This window comes from Ranitomeya variabilis, chromosome 1, assembly GCF_051348905.1.
Source record: "Ranitomeya variabilis isolate aRanVar5 chromosome 1, aRanVar5.hap1, whole genome shotgun sequence".
NCBI classification, from domain to species: Eukaryota; Metazoa; Chordata; class Amphibia; order Anura; family Dendrobatidae; genus Ranitomeya; species Ranitomeya variabilis.
This window is the reverse complement of record NC_135232.1, coordinates 1,073,206,919-1,073,227,798: the sequence shown is the minus strand read 5'-3', so window position 1 is coordinate 1,073,227,798 and position 20,880 is coordinate 1,073,206,919. Positions and strand designations below refer to the sequence as shown.

At 41.0% G+C, this 20,880-nt stretch overlaps 1 protein-coding gene across 5 annotated transcripts in view; it reads left to right on the top strand.

Annotated features, from left to right (window-relative positions):
• The window catches only part of PCDH7 (protocadherin 7), a 1,191,840-nt gene that overhangs the window by 46,386 nt on the left and 1,124,574 nt on the right, over positions 1-20,880 (top strand). For 2 of the 5 annotated variants that reach the window (XM_077279934.1, XM_077279935.1), the window contains one exon: positions 7,055-13,728. The exons of the other annotated variants lie outside the window; for them this stretch is intronic. In XM_077279934.1, coding sequence (XP_077136049.1) covers positions 7,055-7,096 — 42 coding nt within the window. In that variant the 3' untranslated portion in view covers positions 7,097-13,728. Of the gene's footprint in view, positions 1-7,054; positions 13,729-20,880 lie in introns of those variants that run through there. 5 annotated transcript variants of the gene reach the window in all.

The window sequence follows — 20,880 nt, the reverse complement described above, 5'->3', positions numbered from 1 at the left end:
CAGTACGTGTAGTACAGGTGAAGAGCAGTACGTGTAATACAGGTGGAGAGCAGTAAATGTAGTTCAGGTGGAGAGCAGTAAGTGTGGTACAGGTGGAGAGCAGTACGTGTAGTACAGGTGGAGAGCAGTACGTGTAGTACAGGTGGAGAGCAGTACGTGTAGAACAGGTGGAGAGCAGTACGTGTAGTACAGGTGGAGAGCAGTACGTGTAGTACAGGTGGAGAGCAGTACGTGTAGTACAGGTGGAGAGCAGTACTTGTAGTACAGGTGGAGAGCAGTACGTGTAATACAGGTGGAGAGCAGTACATGCTGTACAGGTGGAAAGCAGTACAAGTAGTTCAGGTGGAGAGCAGTAAATGTAATACAGGTGGAGAGCAGTACGTGTAGTACAGGTGGAGAGCAGTATGTGTAGTACAGGTGGAGAGCAGTACATGCTGTACAGGTGGAGAGCAGTACATGTAGTTCAGGTGGAGAGCAGTACGTGTAGTACAGGTGGAGAGCAGTACGTGTAGTACAGGTGGAGAGCAGTACGTGTAGTACAGGTGGAGAGCAGTACGTGTAGTACAGGTGGAGAGCAGTACGTGTAATACAGGTGGAGAGCAGTACATACTGTACAGGTGGAGAGCAGTACGTGTAGTACAGGTGAAGAGCAGTACGTGTAATACAGGTAGAGAGCAGTACATGTAGTTCAGGTGGAGAGCAGTACGTGTGGTACAGGTGGAGAGCAGTACGTGTAGTACAGGTGGAGAGCAGTACGTGTAGTACAGGTGGAGAGCAGTACGTGTAGTACAGGTGGAGAGCAGTACGTGTAGAACAGGTGGAGAGCAGTACGTGTAGTACAGGTGGAGAGCAGTACGTGTAGTACAGGTGGAGAGCAGTACGTGTAATACAGGTGGAGAGCAGTATGTGTAGTACAGGTGGAGAGCAGTACATGTAGTACAGGTGGAGAGCAGTACGTGTAGTACAGGTGGAGAGCAGTACGTGTAGTACAGGTGGAGAGCAGTACATACTGTACAGGTGGAGAGCAGTACGTGTAGTAAAGGTGAAGAGCAGTACGTGTAATACAGGTGGAGAGCAGTACATACTGTACAGGTGGAGAGCAGTAAAAGTAGTTCAGGTGGAGAGCAGTAAATGTAATACAGGTGGAGAGCAGTACGTGTAGTACAGGTGGAGAGCAGTACGTGTAGTACAGGTGGAGAGCAGTACATGCTGTACAGGTGGAGAGCAGTACATGTAGTTCAGGTGGAGAGCAGTACGTGTGGTACAGGTGGAGAGCAGTACTTGTAGTACAGGTGGAGAGCAGTACGTGTAGTACAGGTGGAGAGCAGTACGTGTAGTACAGGTGGAGAGCAGTACGTGTAGTACAGGTGGAGAGCAGTACGTGTAGTACAGGTGGAGAGCAGTACGTGTAGTACAGGTGGAGAGCAGTACCTGTAGAACAGGTGGAGAGCAGTACGTGTAGTACAGGTGGAGAGCAGTACATGTAGTACAGGTGGAGAGCAGTACTTGTAGTACAGGTGGAGAGCAGTACGTGTAATGCAGGTGGAGAGCAGTACATGCTGTACAGGTGGAGAGCAGTACATGTAGTTCAGGTGGAGAGCAGTAAATGTAATACAGGTGGAGAGCAGTACGTGTAGTACAGGTGGAGAGCAGTACGTGTAGTACAGGTGGAGAGCAGTACGTGTAGTACAGGTGGAGAGCAGTACGTGTAGTACAGGTGGAGAGCAGTACGTGTAGTACAGGTGGAGAGCAGTACGTGTAGTACAGGTGGCGAGCAGTACGTGTAGTACAGGTGGAGAGCAGTACGTGTAGTACAGGTGGTGAGCAGTACGTGTAGTACAGGTGGAGAGCAGTACGTGTAGAACAGGTGGAGAGCAGTACCTGTAGTACAGGTGGAGAGCAGTACGTGTAATGCAGGTGGAGAGCAGTACATGCTGTACAGGTGGAGAGCAGTACATGTAGTTCAGGTGGAGAGCAGTAAATGTAATACAGTTGGAGAGCAGTACGTGTAGTACAGGTGGAGAGCAGTACGTGTAGTACAGGTGGAGAGCAGTACGTGTAGTACAGGTGGAGAGCAGTACGTGTAGTACAGGTGGAGAGCAGTATGTGTAGTACAGGTGGAGAGCAGTACGTGTAGTACAGGTGGTGAGCAGTACGTGTAGTACAGGTGGTGAGCAGTATATGTAGTACAGGTGGAGAGCAGTATGTGTTGTACAGGTGGAGAGCAGTATGTGTAGTACAGGTGGAGAGCAGTACATGTACATGTGGAGAGCAGTACGTGTAGTACAGGTGGAGAGCAGTACGTGTAGTACAGGTGGAGAGCAGTACGTGTAGTACAGGTGGAGAGCAGTACGTGTAGTACAGGTGGAGAGCAGTACGTGTAGTACAGGTGGAGAGCAGTATGTGTAGTACAGGTGGAGAGCAGTACATGTACAGGTGGAGAGCAGTACGTGTAGTACAGGTGGAGAGCAGTACGTGTAGTACAGGTGGAGAGCAGTACGTGTAGTACAGGTGGAGAGCAGTACGTGTAGTACAGGTGGAGAGCAGTACGTGTAGTACAGGTGGTGAGCAGTACGTGTAGTACAGGTGGAGAGCAGTATGTGTTGTACAGGTGGAGAGCAGTACGTGTAGTACAGGTGGAGAGCAGTACATGTAGTACAGGTGGAGAGCAGTACGTGTAGTACAGGTGGAGAGCAGTACATGTACATGTGGAGAGCAGTACGTGTAGTACAGGTGGAGAGCAGTACGTGTAGTACAGGTGGAGAGCAGTACGTGTAGTACAGGTGGAGAGCAGTACGTGTAGTACAGGTGGAGAGCAGTACGTGTAGTACAGGTGGAGAGCAGTACGTGTAGTACAGGTGGAGAGCAGTACGTGTAGTACAGGTGGAGAGCAGTATGTGTTGTACAGGTGGAGAGCAGTACGTGTAGTACAGGTGGAGAGCAGTACGTGTAGTACAGGTGGAGAGCAGTACGTGTAGTACAGGTGGAGAGCAGTACATGTACATGTGGAGAGCAGTACGTGTAGTACAGGTGGAGAGCAGTACGTGTAGTACAGGTGGTGAGCAGTACGTGTAGTACAGGTGGTGAGCAGTACGTGTAGTACAGGTGGTGAGCAGTATATGTAGTACAGGTGGAGAGCAGTATGTGTTGTACAGGTGGAGAGCAGTACGTGTAGTACAGGTGGAGAGCAGTACATGTAGTACAGGTGGAGAGCAGTACGTGTAGTACAGGTGGAGAGCAGTACATGTTATACAGGTGGAGAGCAGTATGTGTAGTACAGGTGGAGAGCAGTACATGTAGTACAGGTGGAGAGCAGTACGTGTAGTACAGGTGGAGAGCAGTACATGTAGTACCGGTGGAGAGCAGTACATGTTATACAGGTGGAGAGCAGTACGTGTAGTACAGGTGGAGAGCAGTACGTGCAGTACAGGTGGAGAGCAGTACGTGTAGTACAGGTGGAGAGCAGTACATGTAGTACCGGTGGAGAGCAGTACATGTTATACAGTTGGAGAGCAGTACATGTAGTACAGGTGGAAAGTAGTACGATAAATGTAGACCTCTCATATGTGCATACATGCAGCCAATCATATGCATGTCAAATAAACACATTCAGTGCCATTATCAGCTGAATGTAATTAATAATCATTATGACCCAGGAAAAGAGAAACAAATCATCACCTGAGGCCATATTGTGACTTCCAGTGCTGCAGTATGTGCCATATTCTCTCATTCACTCGTGTGCACACGTTTTCATTCTGCTGGCTGTACAATCTAACATGGGCACATAGTGAATTCTCCAGGCTCCATGACTCCCGCTGATCTAGAAAGTAATGTGAATGTCCAGTGTAAGTTTTGATGGAAGAAAAGATGATGAAAGTCAGACCAAATGCTGCACTAATATGTTACATGTGCGATGATTTTCAGCACTGATTGTCACGTCCTGTCCATCAGTCACTGTCACTCTCGACCACTTTTGTTGCCACGTTTGCTATCTGTTATATAGTATATCAGAATGACAAAGCTGCTCATGCACGGGGTATACAATGTCTTTAGTGCCAAGGACGAGATATAATCACAGCTGTATGCAGCTCCCGTATAAAGCTATGATGCAGCTGTATATGTAGTGCTTTCAAGAGGTTGTCCACTGCCCGGAAACCCCTTTCTAAATGAAATAGTCCCCAAAACACTCACATCTTGTACCAGCGCCACTCCAGTGATGTCGGCACTAGGTCTCTCGGGGCTCATGTGATATTGTTAGGCCACGTGATTCCTGCAGCCAATCAGCAGACGCCATTGGGCTGCTGTGCTCCTACTACTTCCGCTAGGCCGAGGTCAGTCCAAAGGCGTGAAGCAGAAGTGATAGCGCAGCAGGCAATAGTAGCCACTGATTAACTGCGGGGCCATGTGGCACAACAATGTAACGCGAGCCCTGGGAAACACAGCGCCAATATCGCTGGATTTGTGCTGGTACAGAAGGTGATAATGTGGAGTTTTTATTTTTAATGGGGACTATTTCATTTTAAAAGGGATTGTCCAGATAGTGGACAAGACGACCCCTTTATGATTCATGCACATTATATAGACCAGTGCACGATGGCTGTTTGTGGGCTCATGGAGTACCAGTGACTATAATGATAAGGGTGCTGCATTCGGCCACGTCCACATGTGGCAAACAATGTGGTTTCGTCAAGAATTCAGGTATTTCATTTTTTCCGTAAACTGTACCGTGGCCGCAATGTGTGAAGACTCCCTTACCGAGCTAGTCTTTCTTATGCTACAAGTTCCTTAGTATGATATTTCATGAAACATCATCCAGATTATTGCCCACATGTGCCCTCCTATGAAATGTATGATCAGTCGATTAGTCCTCTGACAACTCACTGAAAAATATAGACTATCTGCATAATACAAAGACCTCACATTTCCTCAAACAAGATGCCAAAAATCTGTAAGATTATAAGTCTCTGTTCACATCTGCTCATAATAAAAGTCATAGTGGTGCATCGGATGGGTCTCACAGCAGATCCTGACTGCACCGTTCATAAGAAGAAAGAGAATACAAGACCAGGCCCCTGGTGCATGGGTGCTGAATGCAGGTGGGAACATAGCCTTTGTCATAGCTGGAAGGGCTCGGTCACTCCACTATATTTCAGTCCGAGTGTGATCCGACAAAACATCAGATCACACTCAGACCTATGTTATTCTATGAGGCTGCATGCATGTCCGATTTATTGTCAGACTGAGTTGGTCTGAGGAAAAAATCGCAATATGTTGGAGTTTGATCTGAGCTTCCATTCGCAAATGGCCATGCAAGTCAACGGGTGTATGGAAACCATCAGACTACATTCGGATGACATCTGAGTGCATTCCAATTTCGCTGCCTCATAGAATGGAGGAGATTGAGACGGTTTTTTTCTGATCTTCTCATCCAAGAGAATTGGAGCACACTATGACCACACTCTGATCAGCGTGTATAATCGGTCCGATTCGCTCAAATGAGAGAATCTACGTCCATCTGCTTACAAATAATTAAAATTTTTATAGCCCCAAATACTTTTTAATAAAAATTCAGCTTAGTCAACTTTTATAGTATTTTTTTTCCATTTGTTTGTTCAAAATATACCTAGATTACCAGTCAAAAGGTTAGTAATCCTTCTATCCAAATTTAGAAGTCATCATCCCTTAAGGTATAAATTTTCTCTCGTAGGGCATGTCAATTATGCTAACTAATTCTGGGTGTTATTTTTAATTATATACTACTAATGAACTATAAGTGTCTATATACACCAACCTAACAACTATATATCACAGTTGAACAAAAAAGATTTGCAGGACCCAGACCGGTAGTCCATGGCAGCTGGACTGGGGCAGTCCAAACGTTGAATGTCAGCATCCCGGGTGCTTCTTGACATTATTAGTCCCTCCATGATGACAAAATGTTGTGACACGATGCTTGACATGACATTGACTAGACCTCACCCAATATGATAATCTCCTGGGGGCCTATTAATCACAAGAGGTGCTCAAGATGCCATCATCTGCTGAGTAGGTTTGAACAATCACAATCGCTATCGCACAGGGACCTAAGAGACCTGTTCATACTCCTTGGCACCAGTCCTGGTACAGATGCCATGGGGTAATAACATAGGTTCTGGATCTGGGTCCTGGAGATCTTTTTGCTCAACTCATAGATATATAGTCTTAGCATTTGAAAAATTGTGGAAAACAAAAGTATGGAATTTCCCGTATAGACTTTTGAAAACTGTCTTTTTCTTTTTACTTTTTTCTACTTGTATTATACATATATATATATATATATATATATATATGTATATATATATATATATATATATATATATATATATATATATACACACACACTAGTGAGTGAACGCGCTGCGATAAGGTGTTATCCGAACATGCTCGGGTGGAAACTGAGTGACTCCGGTGTGCTCAAATAATATGTCCCCATGTCTGTAAGTCTCGCGGATATTCAGCAGCCACAACATTCAGGGATTGCCTAACAAACAGACAATTCCTGTATGTGTTGAGGCTGTTGAACAGCCGCAGGGACTGGAATGTATTGTTCGAGCTCGCCAAAGTCACTTGGTTAGCATTTGAGCATGCCTGGAAAACACGTTATCCTAGCACATTCGCCCATCACTGATATATACATATATATATACTGTATCTAGTAGACTAATAATGGTTAAATCTGTTTTCTCGACATCATTTCTTCTTGTGCCGACAGTCGCAGTGCAGTCCTTTATTATTGTTAACCTAAATTGTTCTATCTGCTGCCAGTAATTATAATTTATCTGCAGCTTGGTGCCCCGTGTAACCTGATGACAGGCAAATACATGGATAGGCATCTTTTCATTTGCTCTAAGCAATACATTTTACCTTTAATGATGCTGGAAATTCCAATACTATCTTACCAGAGCATAGTTTTTTGTTTTTTTTTCAGGTGTTTATAATTTTCATATCATTTTGCAAGTCCTCATTCATTGGGGATAATTAAACTTGAAACTGAAAGACCTCTATTTATCCACAGGTCACTGCGCACTCCTCCTGCGAACCTCAGCTACGATCTTGAAAAATATCTGTCTTAAAGAGCTAGAAAAAATGTGATTGTGGGACAATTTTGCATAGAGTCACTCTAACGAGCGTTTGTAGAGAGTGACTATGCTGCCCAAAAATTATGAAAGAAGCTTCAAGTGACGCGCATCGGAAACACTGGAGAGCCTTGAAAACCATTTATATATACACTTAAAGACATTTAAACTCCTTTAAAAGTATTACGTTTATACTTGCCTTATTACAAAAAAATGAATTTCACAAAAGCAAGACTGTGGAATACCTAAGGAATCCATCGTTTGGTTAAGGTTTGCATTCAAAAAGGTACGCTGTATGTATAAATGGTTCTATTGACCGTTCACTCTTTTTTTATTTTTTTTCTTCCCTGAATGCTTATAACCTCTTGTGATATCTGAAATGTACAATGTTACAAATAATTTGTTAATTGTTATGTACTTTCCATGCAACCGTTGGCTAAACTAGGAAACGACGACGACGACGACTTAAGAAGGAACATTTTTATTTTCTTATAAAATAAACCAATAAAATATATTTATTATATAAAGATGAATATTTATTATAGATATATAAGAAAAAAAAAAAAAATCAGAGCTTTAATTTAAAGCTTGAAACTAATGGTGTTGCCGAATAAAATGCATGTCTACACTCCGAACACAGGATTTTATTATTTTTTTTTTTATTTTTTTTTTTACATAATAGCAACTTTTTTGCTTGACTGAAATTAAATAAGTGAATGCACTACCAATAAATATGTCACGTATAATTAGATAGGTCGTATCAGATATACCACAGGCAGCCGGTTTGAGCTTTCTTCATTTTACTATTTGCTGAGGAGACAGGTAGAAGATGGTTAGCATGAATACATTCAAAAAGTTAGTTCTTGGATATGTATCTATAAAACTTTATTTTCCTGGCAGGATAAAAAGAAAATGGAATTGTATAAGTTGTAAAAAGATTTCATTGGGTTTAGGGAAAAAATAAAAAGTGTTTTTTTTTTTTGGAAACAGCGCCACTCTTTAATGTTTCCTTTTCTTTAGGATATCTATATAAGAGACAGAAAAATTGAACATTTATAACTTTGTGGAAACCTCAAGGGGTTGTAGTGTGACCTCAAGTTATCACCTATCCTTAGGTGCTAACTTAGGCTACTTTCACACATCAGGTTTTCAGTGTCAGGCTAAATCCGGCTAATTTTCAAATAACCGGATCAGGCGAATGTTGCCGCCGGATCAGGTTTTTTTCCCATAGACTTGCATTAGTGCCGGATTGCACTGGATGACATTGCGTTTCGTCCGGTTTTCACCGGATCCAGAAAATCTGCCGCTTCCGGTTTCTTGAAAAAATGTCCATTGCAATGTCTTTTGTCTCCGGCGAAAAAGCCTGAAGCGCCGGATCCGGCGCTTCCGGCTGTTTGCTACAATGAAAGCCTATGGGAGCCAGAAGGTGCCGGATCCGGAAAAAGGTGAATCCGGCGGCCTGATCCAGTTTTTTAAACTGAGCATGCTCCAATACTCTAGATAGGCTAGCCCGATCCATCAAAAAAACGGATCCATCGCATCAGTTTTTCAAAATCTGCGCCGCATCCAGTTTTTTCAACATTCGCCGGATTTAGCCTGACGCTGAAAACCTGATGTGTGAAAGTAGCCTTAGTGATCCTGGGGATGTCATTTTTGGTACACCCACTGATCCCAAGAGTGAGGCTCTGGAGTACCCTTTTTGAATAGAGTTTCCTCTTCATTAATTGTCTATGGGACTTCAGAGATAACTGATTACTTTGCTAACCAATCACTAAAGCTAGCCGTAAACATTTTATGCCTGTTGTCCGAACGATGCTTTGGCCAATCAATTGGCCAACAGTCATCGAAGCCAGCTCTCCCATACACAGGAGAACTTGTTCGGCTGAGTGCTCCTATGTTCTTTATGAAAAAGCCATTGGCTGTTATGTCGGTTGGTGTCTTATCTTCAGCAGAACAAGCAATCGTCAATCAAAAATGGACATGAATGATCAACATTTCTCACGACCATAAGTTGGCTAGTGCCCACATACACAGTAGACCATTGGTCGAACCCTTTCATATTGGCAGGTTTGGTAGACATTAGTCCAATGTGTTTGGGGGCCTACAGGCAATTAATGGATTAGTTGTGGATATGTGGGACCATAAAGGAACTCCAAAACCTCATTCATGAGACTAGTTTGGTGCTCTGTGGAGGAACTGTAGTGATTGGCAAGTTATCATCCATCTTGTGATAGATGATAACTTGCATTTATGGCACATCCCTTAAAAGAAGTCTCAATTTGATTTTAATAATGTATCAATATACTACAAAACAGATTTTGTTTCTCCTCTAAAGATTTTCTCTGTGTCCCTTATGTTTAATGACCATCCAGACACATTTGTAAGTAGTATTTTTTTGCTTGCTCCCAAGGTCTGCTTTTCATGAAATGCAAGGATAGGGGTGCCTCCTTCTGAAGTTTCTGTAGACCTGCCCTGCAGTCTATAGAAGGCGTCAGAACAAATTCTGCCTTTGTTTTGCAGTAAACAATCTCATTAGCATATCACATGGTTCCAGTTTGTGAATACATTCTCCTTTTTACAATTCATAATAGAAGCCTGGGTATTATGTGCCTCCCAAAACGTACTGCCACAAACATGAAAACTAGTGCAAACAAAAAGAAACTAGTCTGACTTCTTTGAGCCATGCATACTAAATAGCTGTTTGCAAAACCTAGGTTTAGTCAACAGTTACCCTATTTATGTTCTTTTGTGTCAAAAGAGAAAGGGGGCAAGCTATTGCTCCACACCTTTGTTAGTGACTAAAGTCTCTATTTAGATGGGCAAATTTTGGCCATCAACAAGCACCAATTGACTACATACAAGTCGATCATTTGCTAGCTTGTTTCTAAGAGTCATCAAAAACTTATGGGAACAGAACAATAGTTTGGGTTCATGTACAGAATAATCTTTTCAGCAGCACATTCCCTGTTTAATATGATGAAGTAAATGATAATTTTTTATGCCATCCAAAAAAATCTGATCACTCAAGTGTCAAGAGTTTTGCTTGATCATCGTGTGATGATGGGTCAACCATCAGATCTTCTAAACGGGTCATTCTTGATAGTATGTCCTGGAGGTCCTGTGAAAGTGATGACAGAATATTTCCATAATTTGCTGGTCCCATCAAAAACTGCAGGTTTTGCTGACTTACATCCAATGTTTATTGGAACTCTTAGATCATCATCTGACCTTGGCAAAATTGGCATGTCCATGCAGATCTAATCCAATATTTATGGCCATTTCTAGTAGAATAACAGCTAGCACATGGTTGTTTGCTGTGGTCAGCACCTTTACTTTTTGTTTGCATTTGTTTGGTGTCTTTTTAATTGAGACGTTAATACTCTCAAAAAATAATGTTAGTCTTAGCCCAAAAGCTTAGAAATGCACTAAAATGTATCAATGGTATATAAATTGTATTATTAATGTTCAAATTATGCAATCAGTGGGATCATGAATGACAGAATAGTCATAAAATATTTTGGAATGTATATTTTCTTAGTTTTATACTATTGCTGTATTAAATAGCGAAATGTGCAAAGTCAAAATTTGTAAAACTCACAAAAAAATAGAGCTAAAATTTTCCAAAACCATAATTAACTTTTCAGAAAAGATTTAGAAATGGATAGTGGTATATTGTCCTCAGATTTTCATGTCTTTCTTCTAAAAAAAATGTGTTAGTGTGGTTAAAAGTCTCTTTTATGCTACTTAGCATGGTTGACTAGTCAACTTAACTACAGATCATAAAGAGCCCAGGTAGAATATTTGCCATCTAGAGTCTCGATGTCTAGTGCTCCCATTTGGGAAACTATTGTTTCAGAACAGGAAAACTACCTCAAAAGGTTTAGCCATTTATTTTCCATCAAATTGGAAGCAGCCCAAAAATATTCAATATGGAAATATGACTTTGATCTGGAGACTGTATGAGACATGAGAATGTAAACTTTTATTGGACAATTTGGTTAGCTTTTGTTGTAGCTATCGGCAAAAATTAGTTATACTTTTTCTGTGTGTAGGTTTCCAATTACTGCCAATAGATGTTCACATTTGGATCTAGATTAGTAATTGCTGTATAAAGATTTATACAAATTTCCCCCTAGGGTGAAAATATGGCCAAAATTTTTACCGGTACTTGAGTGGAGAAATAAGGGAACAGTTTTCATCACAATAATTGGCACCATTAATAATAAGTATGTGGCTGGATTAAGATAAAATAAGGACAGTGGAACACATTTTTCAATTTTAAGTGCACGTTTCTTTTTGGAGAAATTTGACTCGTTTTGGTACCAATTAATTAATCTTTAGACCTATTTATTATGTTCTTAAAACATTACTTAAAAAGGTGGCTTTGTAGTTTGGTGCTGGAGAGGGACATAGCTGAAAATATACCACAATTTTAGTCCAAAAAACATCTAAAGGCAAGAGAAGAGAGAAATGGCAGAAAATTAGGCAATTTAAAAAAAAAATGCACCAAATTTAAGATCCAGCTTGAACTACTAGGATGAATGTAGTGCACTTTTAGATGGTCTAGTCTTAAGGCTGAGTCACACATAACGATATCGTTAATGATATTGTTGCAACATCACGCTTTTGGTGATGTAGCAACGATCCCGCTAACGATCTCGTTATGTGTGACAGCGACCAACGATCAGGCCCCTGCTGGGAGATCGTTGGGGAATGATCAGGACCATTTTTTGGTCGCTGATCACCCGCTGTCATCGCTGGATCGGCATGTGTGACGCCGATCCAGCGATGTGTTCACTTGTAACCAGGGTAAATATCGGGTTACTAAGCGCAGGGCCGCGCTTAGTAACCTGATATTTACCCTGGTTACCATTGTAAAAGTAAAAAAAAAACAGTACATACTCACATTCTGATGTCTGTCACGTCCCCCGGCATCCACAGGGTTAAAACTGCTTTCGGCAGGAGCGCTGCTAATGCACGCGCTGCTGCCGAGAGCTTCCCTGCACTGACTGTGTCAGCGCCGGCCGTAAAGCAGAGCACAGCGGTGACGTCACCGCTGTTACTTCCGGCGCTGACACATTTTTTACTTTTACTATGGTAACCAGGGTAAATATCGGGTTACTAAGCGCGGCCCTGCACTTAGTAACCCGATGTTTACCCTTGTTACCCGGGTGCTGCAGGGGGACTTCGGCATCGTTGAAGACAGTTTCAACGATGCCGAAGTCGTTCCCCTGATCGTTGGTCGCTGGAGAGAGCTGTCTGTGTGACAGATCCCCAGCGACCACACAACGACTTACCAACGATCACGGCCAGGTCGTATCGCTGGTCGTGATCGTTGGTAAGTCGTTTAGTGTAACAGTACCTTTAGAGCGGTTGTCCGGTGAGAGCTGTTACCACACTGACTTCTAAATTCTTGGAGCGCACTCACCGCATGCTTTTAGGGTTGCTGGTGAGAGTGGCAGGTCGCATGCCAACTAGACGTGCTCAGTCTTGCTCCATTCACTTCTATTGAGGGAGACGTAGCATGTCTAGTTGGAATGTGGCCAGAAGCATTCAGTCGCATACTTGCAGTTACATCACCTCAACAAAGGTGAATCCTAATGGCGTGTGGTGCTCAGGCTCTAAGGATTCAGAAGTCTGCAATCAAGTGACTTCTATCACAAGACCGGACACCCCCTATAAGTATATTTTGGCTATGTGTTAGACCAGATTAGTAAATCTGCCCCAATATCCTCCCATGCAGTCCATGCATGCAGATTAGCTCCTTAACAACCATAAGAAGCACTCAGGGCCTCATTTTGGCTAACACACACTGTCGTAGTTTAAAAGAAAATGCTACTTTCATCATTTCAAATTTTAAAGCGATTATTCCTTGTAAGGCAAACATGAAAGATCAAAATTGTGATAAATGTCGCTCTTAACTGAGCTATTACTCATATAAGTGCAATCCTCTGGGGAGTCGATTCCGCTCTGAAGTGCAACTGAAATATCAACACCAATATAGGTACAAACTAAGAGGGAACTAATTATTGTTTTTACAGTAATACTTTATGGCGTGCTGCAACAGACTGTAACCCGCAGCTCTCATAGGAGGTGATTCATTAAGCTTTGTTACCTGGTAATGTTTCCTTTTGGGCCATAACAAAAGATAAGGGAAGGGAATTCATTCTTTATTTCATGTAAAGGATTTAAAATAAAATCCCCAAAGGATTGGGTCGCTTCATTACAAAGGGATTTTTTTTATATAAATATATATATATATTTTTTTTTTTGTTAAGAATTTTTTTTTTTTAACTAGGCCAAAAAGGGAAAAAGCAAACTGTAAGTGATTGCAAAAGTGCAAAATATGGGTTATTCCTGTCCAATCAGTATACCATGTTATTTAATATGACTATCTTACTTTTGTTGGCTTAAGTGCATTGACATTTCTTTTTTATTACATCAAAATACTTTACAGGGCAAACATTTAGCCTTTTTTTTGTAAAAAAAAATGACTTTATGTATTTATGAGACATCATGCAAAACTTTTTATTGTTACTGAAATACAAACTGCTGTAATTGCAAATGCCGTGCACATTTGATGAATAAAGTGAATTTTTCTATTAAACCCAAATTTTTATTTGTCTATTTTACTACCGCATTGGGTAAAAACTAAAATTTATACAAAGCAAAGTCTGAAATATCTGGAGCTTGACTGCATGAAGTTGCCGAAAAGTACTGTGGCTAAGACATTCTTAAAGGTTTCAGAAATTCTTAATGACTTCATAAGACTTCGTGATCTGCTGTCGGTGCAAAATTGAAGGATAAAAGAAAATTTATTCCTGACGGGAAAAAAAAAAAATGTCAGAAGATTTGAAAGGCTTAGAATTAAATTCTGTAACACTATTATTTTATGAGTAGCCCCCAAAGGAATAAAAAAAATATAAATCTCTTAAAATATAATCATATCTGCTCCTTTTTGTTTTAAGTTTTAAAGAATGTTATGATAAATGAGTCACCGAAGGATAATTGGGTTATAATTAGTAATCATCATGTTTTAGACCATGGTCACACTACAATATGGTTTGTTGAATGTATTTTTCTGCCATTTTTTGAGCGACTTAAACAAAAAAAATTACTTATTATTTTGTATTATCTATTTTTTTCTTTATTAGTTGAATTTCACTTGTTTATTTTATTCATTTTATTTCATTAGGTTATTTTATTTTTTATTTGTTTATTTTTTTCACTTTTTAAGAAATAGTATTTTTTTGCTGTTGTTTTTTTTACATTTACCATCTATAAATGAATGATTTACTAGCAGGGCTCATTTCTAAATTGTGTAGATGAGGTTGTACATGTCTTGGTTCATCATACCTTGTAAGAGGCGCGCCCACCATTAAACTGCATTCCAGGTGTGGCTGCTTACCTCCAGGCTTAGTAAGTTAAGATAAAAGTGTTGACTTGATTATGTATGCTACCGAGGGAAGAGTTAATGAGACAATTATCTCATTAAAGATAAAGAAAAAAATGTAAAAACAAGGATTAATATGATATACGTTGGACACTTTATAAATTGGATGTCACCTCATTGAGTGTCATGTCCGTAGTATCCATCCTTGCTGGCAAAAAAAGTCTAAAACAATGGATTTAATGCAAGTCAAAACAGAATGTCTGTATTATATCCTGTAATTTTCAGGTGAGTCTAAAGGAAAATTTCAAGAGCAGCTGCCACTTAATCCCACACCTGTGTATGATTTGGATTTGGGTGGGAGGAGGGGTGTAATTGCAACATAGGGAGACGGTTTTGACAGCTGCATTGAAAGGTCAAACTCCCGATTCATAAAGACTGCCATTCCTGATGAGGGGGTGCTGGAGTCAGTCTCTACTGATTCATGAAGAGGCATTTGGAGCTCTGGATGAGTGAAGTATACCTGTGTGTGCACCTTTCCAAAAATGTTACTCCAGTCCCTGCCGGAGTAACATTTGTGGCGTAGTGATTGCATCCGCTTATCATGAATTTGTCAAGCGGTGGTCGCCACGCCCATGTTACGCCCCAGCTCTGCCCACTTTGTATAAGCTGGGTGAGAATGCGAAAAGTTGCAGAATTTTTGTGCAGCCTCCAATTGCACCAAAATGATGCAACTTTTCAAGCTTTTTAGGCCAGAATACTCACATAAAAGGCTTGATGAATTGGGCCCTAAGGGCTCTTTCAGATGTCTGTGATCATTGATGCGATCTTGGATAGCAATGCACTGACTAGCCGGGTTTCTCCTGAACCAAGAGTGATAACTTCACACATTTCACGCTCGGTTTTGGAGATTTTCGGTAAGTTCAGGCATTGTGATCCCAGATCAGACCCATGATTACGGTAGTCTGAAAGAGCCTTACCGCTGCGCTCACACACATCCCTGTGCCGCTGCAGTGGTTTTACTGCTTCCCCAAATGATCACTTAACCTTGTAGAAAAAACCTGTCACCTGAAAAGCCATTTTGCTAATATGATCATTTTCGAGTTCTTACAAGAGAAAGAGATTGTGCAGGAAAACAGTGGAAAGAGTGCATTGCCAGTGCCATTGACGTTAAAAGCTGCAGCGTGACCGCTGTATGTGAATGTAGCCTAAACCTCAGTGATACAATGTAAATTACTTACCAGAATATTTCTTTAACAATATTTTTTTGTATGTGCTTGTTAGCTTTAGGAGATCATTTGGATCCCACTGGCAGACATATTATCATTTTTGAATTGTAGCCCAGTAAAGTGTGGGACTCTGATCAATTTGTTATTCAGTGCAGAGGAATGAAACAAGTTTCAAAACAACCTGTTAAAATATGTTTCCAACTTTTCTCTTTTAATTGCTGCTTTTTGGATTTAATGATAATAGGCGTAACAGTGAATTCTCATTTTGATATTTCTTTTGTATAGAGATCTGTAAGGGCGCTGTACACAATGACTTGTAGTTTAGGCAAAATGTTTAGTGTTGTTTGAACACTGAAATGCTCGAGTGCTTGGTACTCGAATCGAGCATTTTGGATGCTCGTACGTGCTTGACTGGAATAACGAGCATAATGGAAGTGAATGTGTAACTCGAGCATTTTTCCGAAAGTGAATGTGTAACTCGAGCAATTTTCCGGAGAACAGACGGCCTCTCTTACTCTCTTTTTCTCTCGTCCTTGCGCTCCCCACTTCAGTTGATCAAATGAGCCTCTTACGGGGACTCGAGCACCAAGCGATACTCTACTGCTCATTACTCAATCGAGCACCCCAATGTTGAGTATGGAGCAGTGCCGAGCACGCTCGCCCATCGCTAGTAACGGTACATCTTGAAGTGTAGGTTTAAGTGAAATGCCTAATCTCTATGGCTTTAATGTTTTAGGCCATAACTATTGGATAGTTTGATGTACGTGGTAATTTTCATGATTATACAATAGGAATACATACGTCTCTATAAAGCACTGTACACGCTGCAGAATGAGTATAATTACATCTACAGTATGTTAGCAATCTTCAGAATCTCAGCATAAAACAGTATCAAAGGGGCTGTCTCAATAACTTAACCCCTTATATGTATTTAGGGTATCCCAGAGGAAGGTCACTAATTAACAACTCCACCTATTTGTCAGAGCAGAGTGTCACCAACCAATAGTTGCCCCTGATCTGCTGCTCCTGCTTCATGTTCGTATCACAACCATTTATAATTTCTCAATAGAAAAGATCATCAATAAGTTTTGTGACTTATAATTTTGCAGAGTAAATAATAAGTTACTTTTGTAAATTTAGACACCCAATGGGCACCTAAAGATGGGCGAACCCTAACTAGCGAATTCAGCTTTCGTATCGGACAGTATGTTAAACGCCGAACATGGACTTTCTTTGGAAGTCAGTAACAATGTTTTTTCACTAAGGCTCAGGTTCTGTTTAAAGATTGGGTACTGTTCTGGTACCCGAACTGAACTTTGAAATGAAATTTAGGTCAGGTACCAGAACTCGAAGTTCCATCGATCCATCCTTCCCCAATTATAACTCTTGAATTCCTGACATCATAATCCAATGGCACACACATGATCTGCACTTAAATTATTGTAATCGAAACATAATGAGGATACAACTTTCCAAGCGGTATTGCTTTTTAACAGTAATACTAGAAGGGACGTTCATTGCTTTCTTGTGCTGTTATAATTTTAGGACCTGTGTTCACTGATACTTATTTTTTATGCCGCAATTGTGGGGGTTAACACATTAGATTAATGTCATCTGAATATATCAATGGCAATCTAATATGTATGGGGGCCCCAGACAACTGATCCATGAGGACAGATGTGGATTGCGTATGTCCAACTTAGGACTGAAAATCACTTTGTCCCCTGAAGATAAGCCATTGGCAGACATTTTTTGCCATGCTTTCATATAGAAAACATGAGTGCTTGGCCGATTAAGTGCTCCTATGTGAGGGAGAGCCGGCCGAGATGGCTGTCGGTTAAGCGATCCTCTACCAGTTCACCAATTAACCACAGTTCTACACCATGTTTGCTGACCAAATCGGAAAGTACGGTAATCATTTCTTCTAGACTTTGAGATGTGAATCACTAAAGATCATGTATCATCCATCTTTAGAAGGATTTATGCAGGAAAAATCTTTATTCAGAAGACATATCGTAGCCATTATATTCTTAAACTATCATGTTACTATAGTTTCTAACGACTTCATATCTTTATATACAGAAACTTTACATATGACAAACATTGATTTACAGTCTTTATAATCGGGCGTATTACATGTAGATACCTGTGGAAATTATCATTAAAGTGCCAGCTCATGTGAAGGGATTTGTTGGTCTTTGTTCTGATATACTTGCCCTGTCTGAGCATAATGACTTATGATTATTGGCTTAAGGAGGCAATTAAATTAATTTACCTGTGTATTTATGGGTGTCATCCATATACATCAATGTAATAATTGGTATTACTACTGTAGTCTAAAGCAATTTTGGAAAATTCAGGTAGACTACTGAAGATAAAAGCCGCCATACACAACAGAAATATCTCAGGACCAGGCAACCATCTAAGGAGAAGACCTCCCAACTTCATTCCTGGTTGAAAGCAAAGGACATGTTTAATTTCAACAGGTGATTCCTTTGTTTAGAGAGGTATCTGGCAGCTCTTACTCCACTCTCCCCATTAAACATATATCTATGCTTGGCTGAAAGAACATATATCTAAGATGTATGGGCACCGTAAGACATATTTTTACACATCCAGAAAATACTGTACGTTTCCATGCTGCAGTTGCAACATATCACTGATATTTGATAGTGCAAATCATATTCATTTGAGTATAAAGTTTAATTTTTCACTACCATTTAGAAGGTTGTGTCAAACTACATTGAAAAAAATGGTCTTCTGGAGGGCTGGTTTTCTAAAAAAATAAAAAATTAAAGTAGTGCTCACAGTAAAGGACTCACCGTCAGGAGATGTAGCGCTATGGAGCGTGGTGAGTACGGACAGGTCAGAGAAGGAGGATCCGGCGTGTGGAACACTAGCAGGAGGGCAGGCAGGCAGAGGTAGTGGACCGCAATGCGGGCCAGCAATTGCAGAAGCTGCGTAGAGCCAGGGAAAGCCCCGTCCGGTGGCGTCCCTGGATACGAGCGGGAAGAGAGAATAGCTGGCACAAGGCTCAGCGTGTGATGTCACACAGGTAGTATGGGGCAGCGCAGAGACCAAAAGCCGACGCGTTTCGAAGGAGTGGCGACCTTCTTCATCAGGGTTACCGGTCTCTGCATGCACCCAGACATATAAGCCCCAAAGATGTCAATCAAAGTTTGCCGTCTGCCCATTTAGCCCATTATAGTGATGGCTGCTGTAGTTATGCTAATTGTAAAGCCATATAAAACGCCATAAATTGAAACATAAAGGTATCTTTACTACGTCACACGTACTACCTGTGTGACATCACACGCTGAGCCTCGTGCCAGCTATTCTCTCTTCCTGCTCGTATCCAGGGACGCCACCGGCCGGGGCTTTCCCTGGCTCTGCGCAGCTTCCGCAATTGCTGGCCCACATTGCGGTCCACTACCTCTGCCCGCCTGCCCTCCCGCTAGTGTTCCACACGCCGGATCCTCCTTCTCTGACCTGTCTGTACTCACCACGCTCCATAGCGCTACCTCTCCTGACGGTGAGTCCTTTACTGTGAGCGGTAATATCAGTGCTCCGGTTTGTTTTGGTTGGAGTGGGGCTGCTCCGCTGTGGTGGGGTTGTGCAGGCGAGCATATCACATGCGGTTTTGTGTGTTCCATCATCGCGGTAGTCTTTTACTTCTATTACTTCATCTTTTGTGCCCTTCCAGTGCGGATTCATTTGTTGTTATCATCATTCTCGGCTATTCATTGACAGTGGTGGCACCTTCCTGTCTTGTCTCCTTGCAGCTGAGGGCTTTCATTCCATTGTATGAGGTAGCGCGTGTGCAATATTTGTTTATTTTAAAAAATTAAAGTATTTTTGAGCTGAGCTGAAAAATATTAAAATTTAAGAGTCCTCAATGATTGATACCTTTTATTGACTGATTGAAAAAAGATATCTTTGTACCGTGTTACGCAGTAGATAGAAAAATATTAAAATTTGATAGTCCTCGATAGTTGATATATTTTAGTAGCTAACTGAGCTGAGCTGAAGCTTCTCCACCAGATGTGTCCAACATAGGCAAAAGAATAGGCAATTAATGGAGCAAAATTTCAACTGAAGGCAGTGGAAAAGTCAATGGGAAAATATATTTAATGATGTCATGAAATAATAAAGCATAGCCCTTCACATTATTTTTATGAATAATTGGTTATTATAGTGTAATTGATGGCAAACAGTCTACCCATGATAGGTCTTGTTAACTTCTACATTGTTTCAATTGCAGAACAGAAGGTGCATTGATTATCACATTATACATGTCAGTCATGTGTAATGTGTGCAGATCGCTGTCATAGCCTATTAAAGGTGTTTTCTTCTGCTTAGGACATACAGTAACTGGTGGGAAATCTGTGATTCTAATTTCTGTTCACTTGCTCATAATAAAAGATCGACCATGAAATGTAGTCTTCGGAAGGTTTACTAGAACTATTTGTAAATCTCAACAAGTGAACTTGTATTATTCCAGGTCTACAAGCAATTTCCCGCTTCGGCTTTGGCATTTGGCAACCAATTCAAGAGTAATTCTGTTTTCCTTGGTCATGCAGTTGCAGGCTGGTCATGCATTAATAGGGGTCAATGTAAAGCATGGTTGTAATAGTAATAGGATGGATCATTCAGAACCCGATGCCTATTTGCAAGAATAAATTGCAGTGCCCTTGAAAAGTCAAGGACAAAAATGTCTTATGCCGTAAATATGACCTAAGATATCAAAATTTGTAAGCACTGAGTCATTGCATTGGGCATAACTTCTGGTGATGTGTTTGGGGATGCACATCCATCAATCATAGAGCAGGTAGGTGCGACCGTGGTGTTGTACAATACAACAAATAGTTTCAACTTGTATCTTTAATTACTAGTTTTAATTAGTTACAGTACATAAGCCCATAATTACTGGGGAAGAGTTGGCACTACTGGAGAAGCCACGACCTTACTTTTTACTAAATAATATTTCTCTATCGTTTGGAAAATCTACAAAACCATAGTTGTCATTAGTTTAAATGAACAGGACTCTTCTTCCTACACACATTGAAAAACATGAGCAAAAGCTTCTGTTTAGCCATATGATAACAGGATTGAAAATACTGCGCTGGAACAAAACCTAGATAATCAT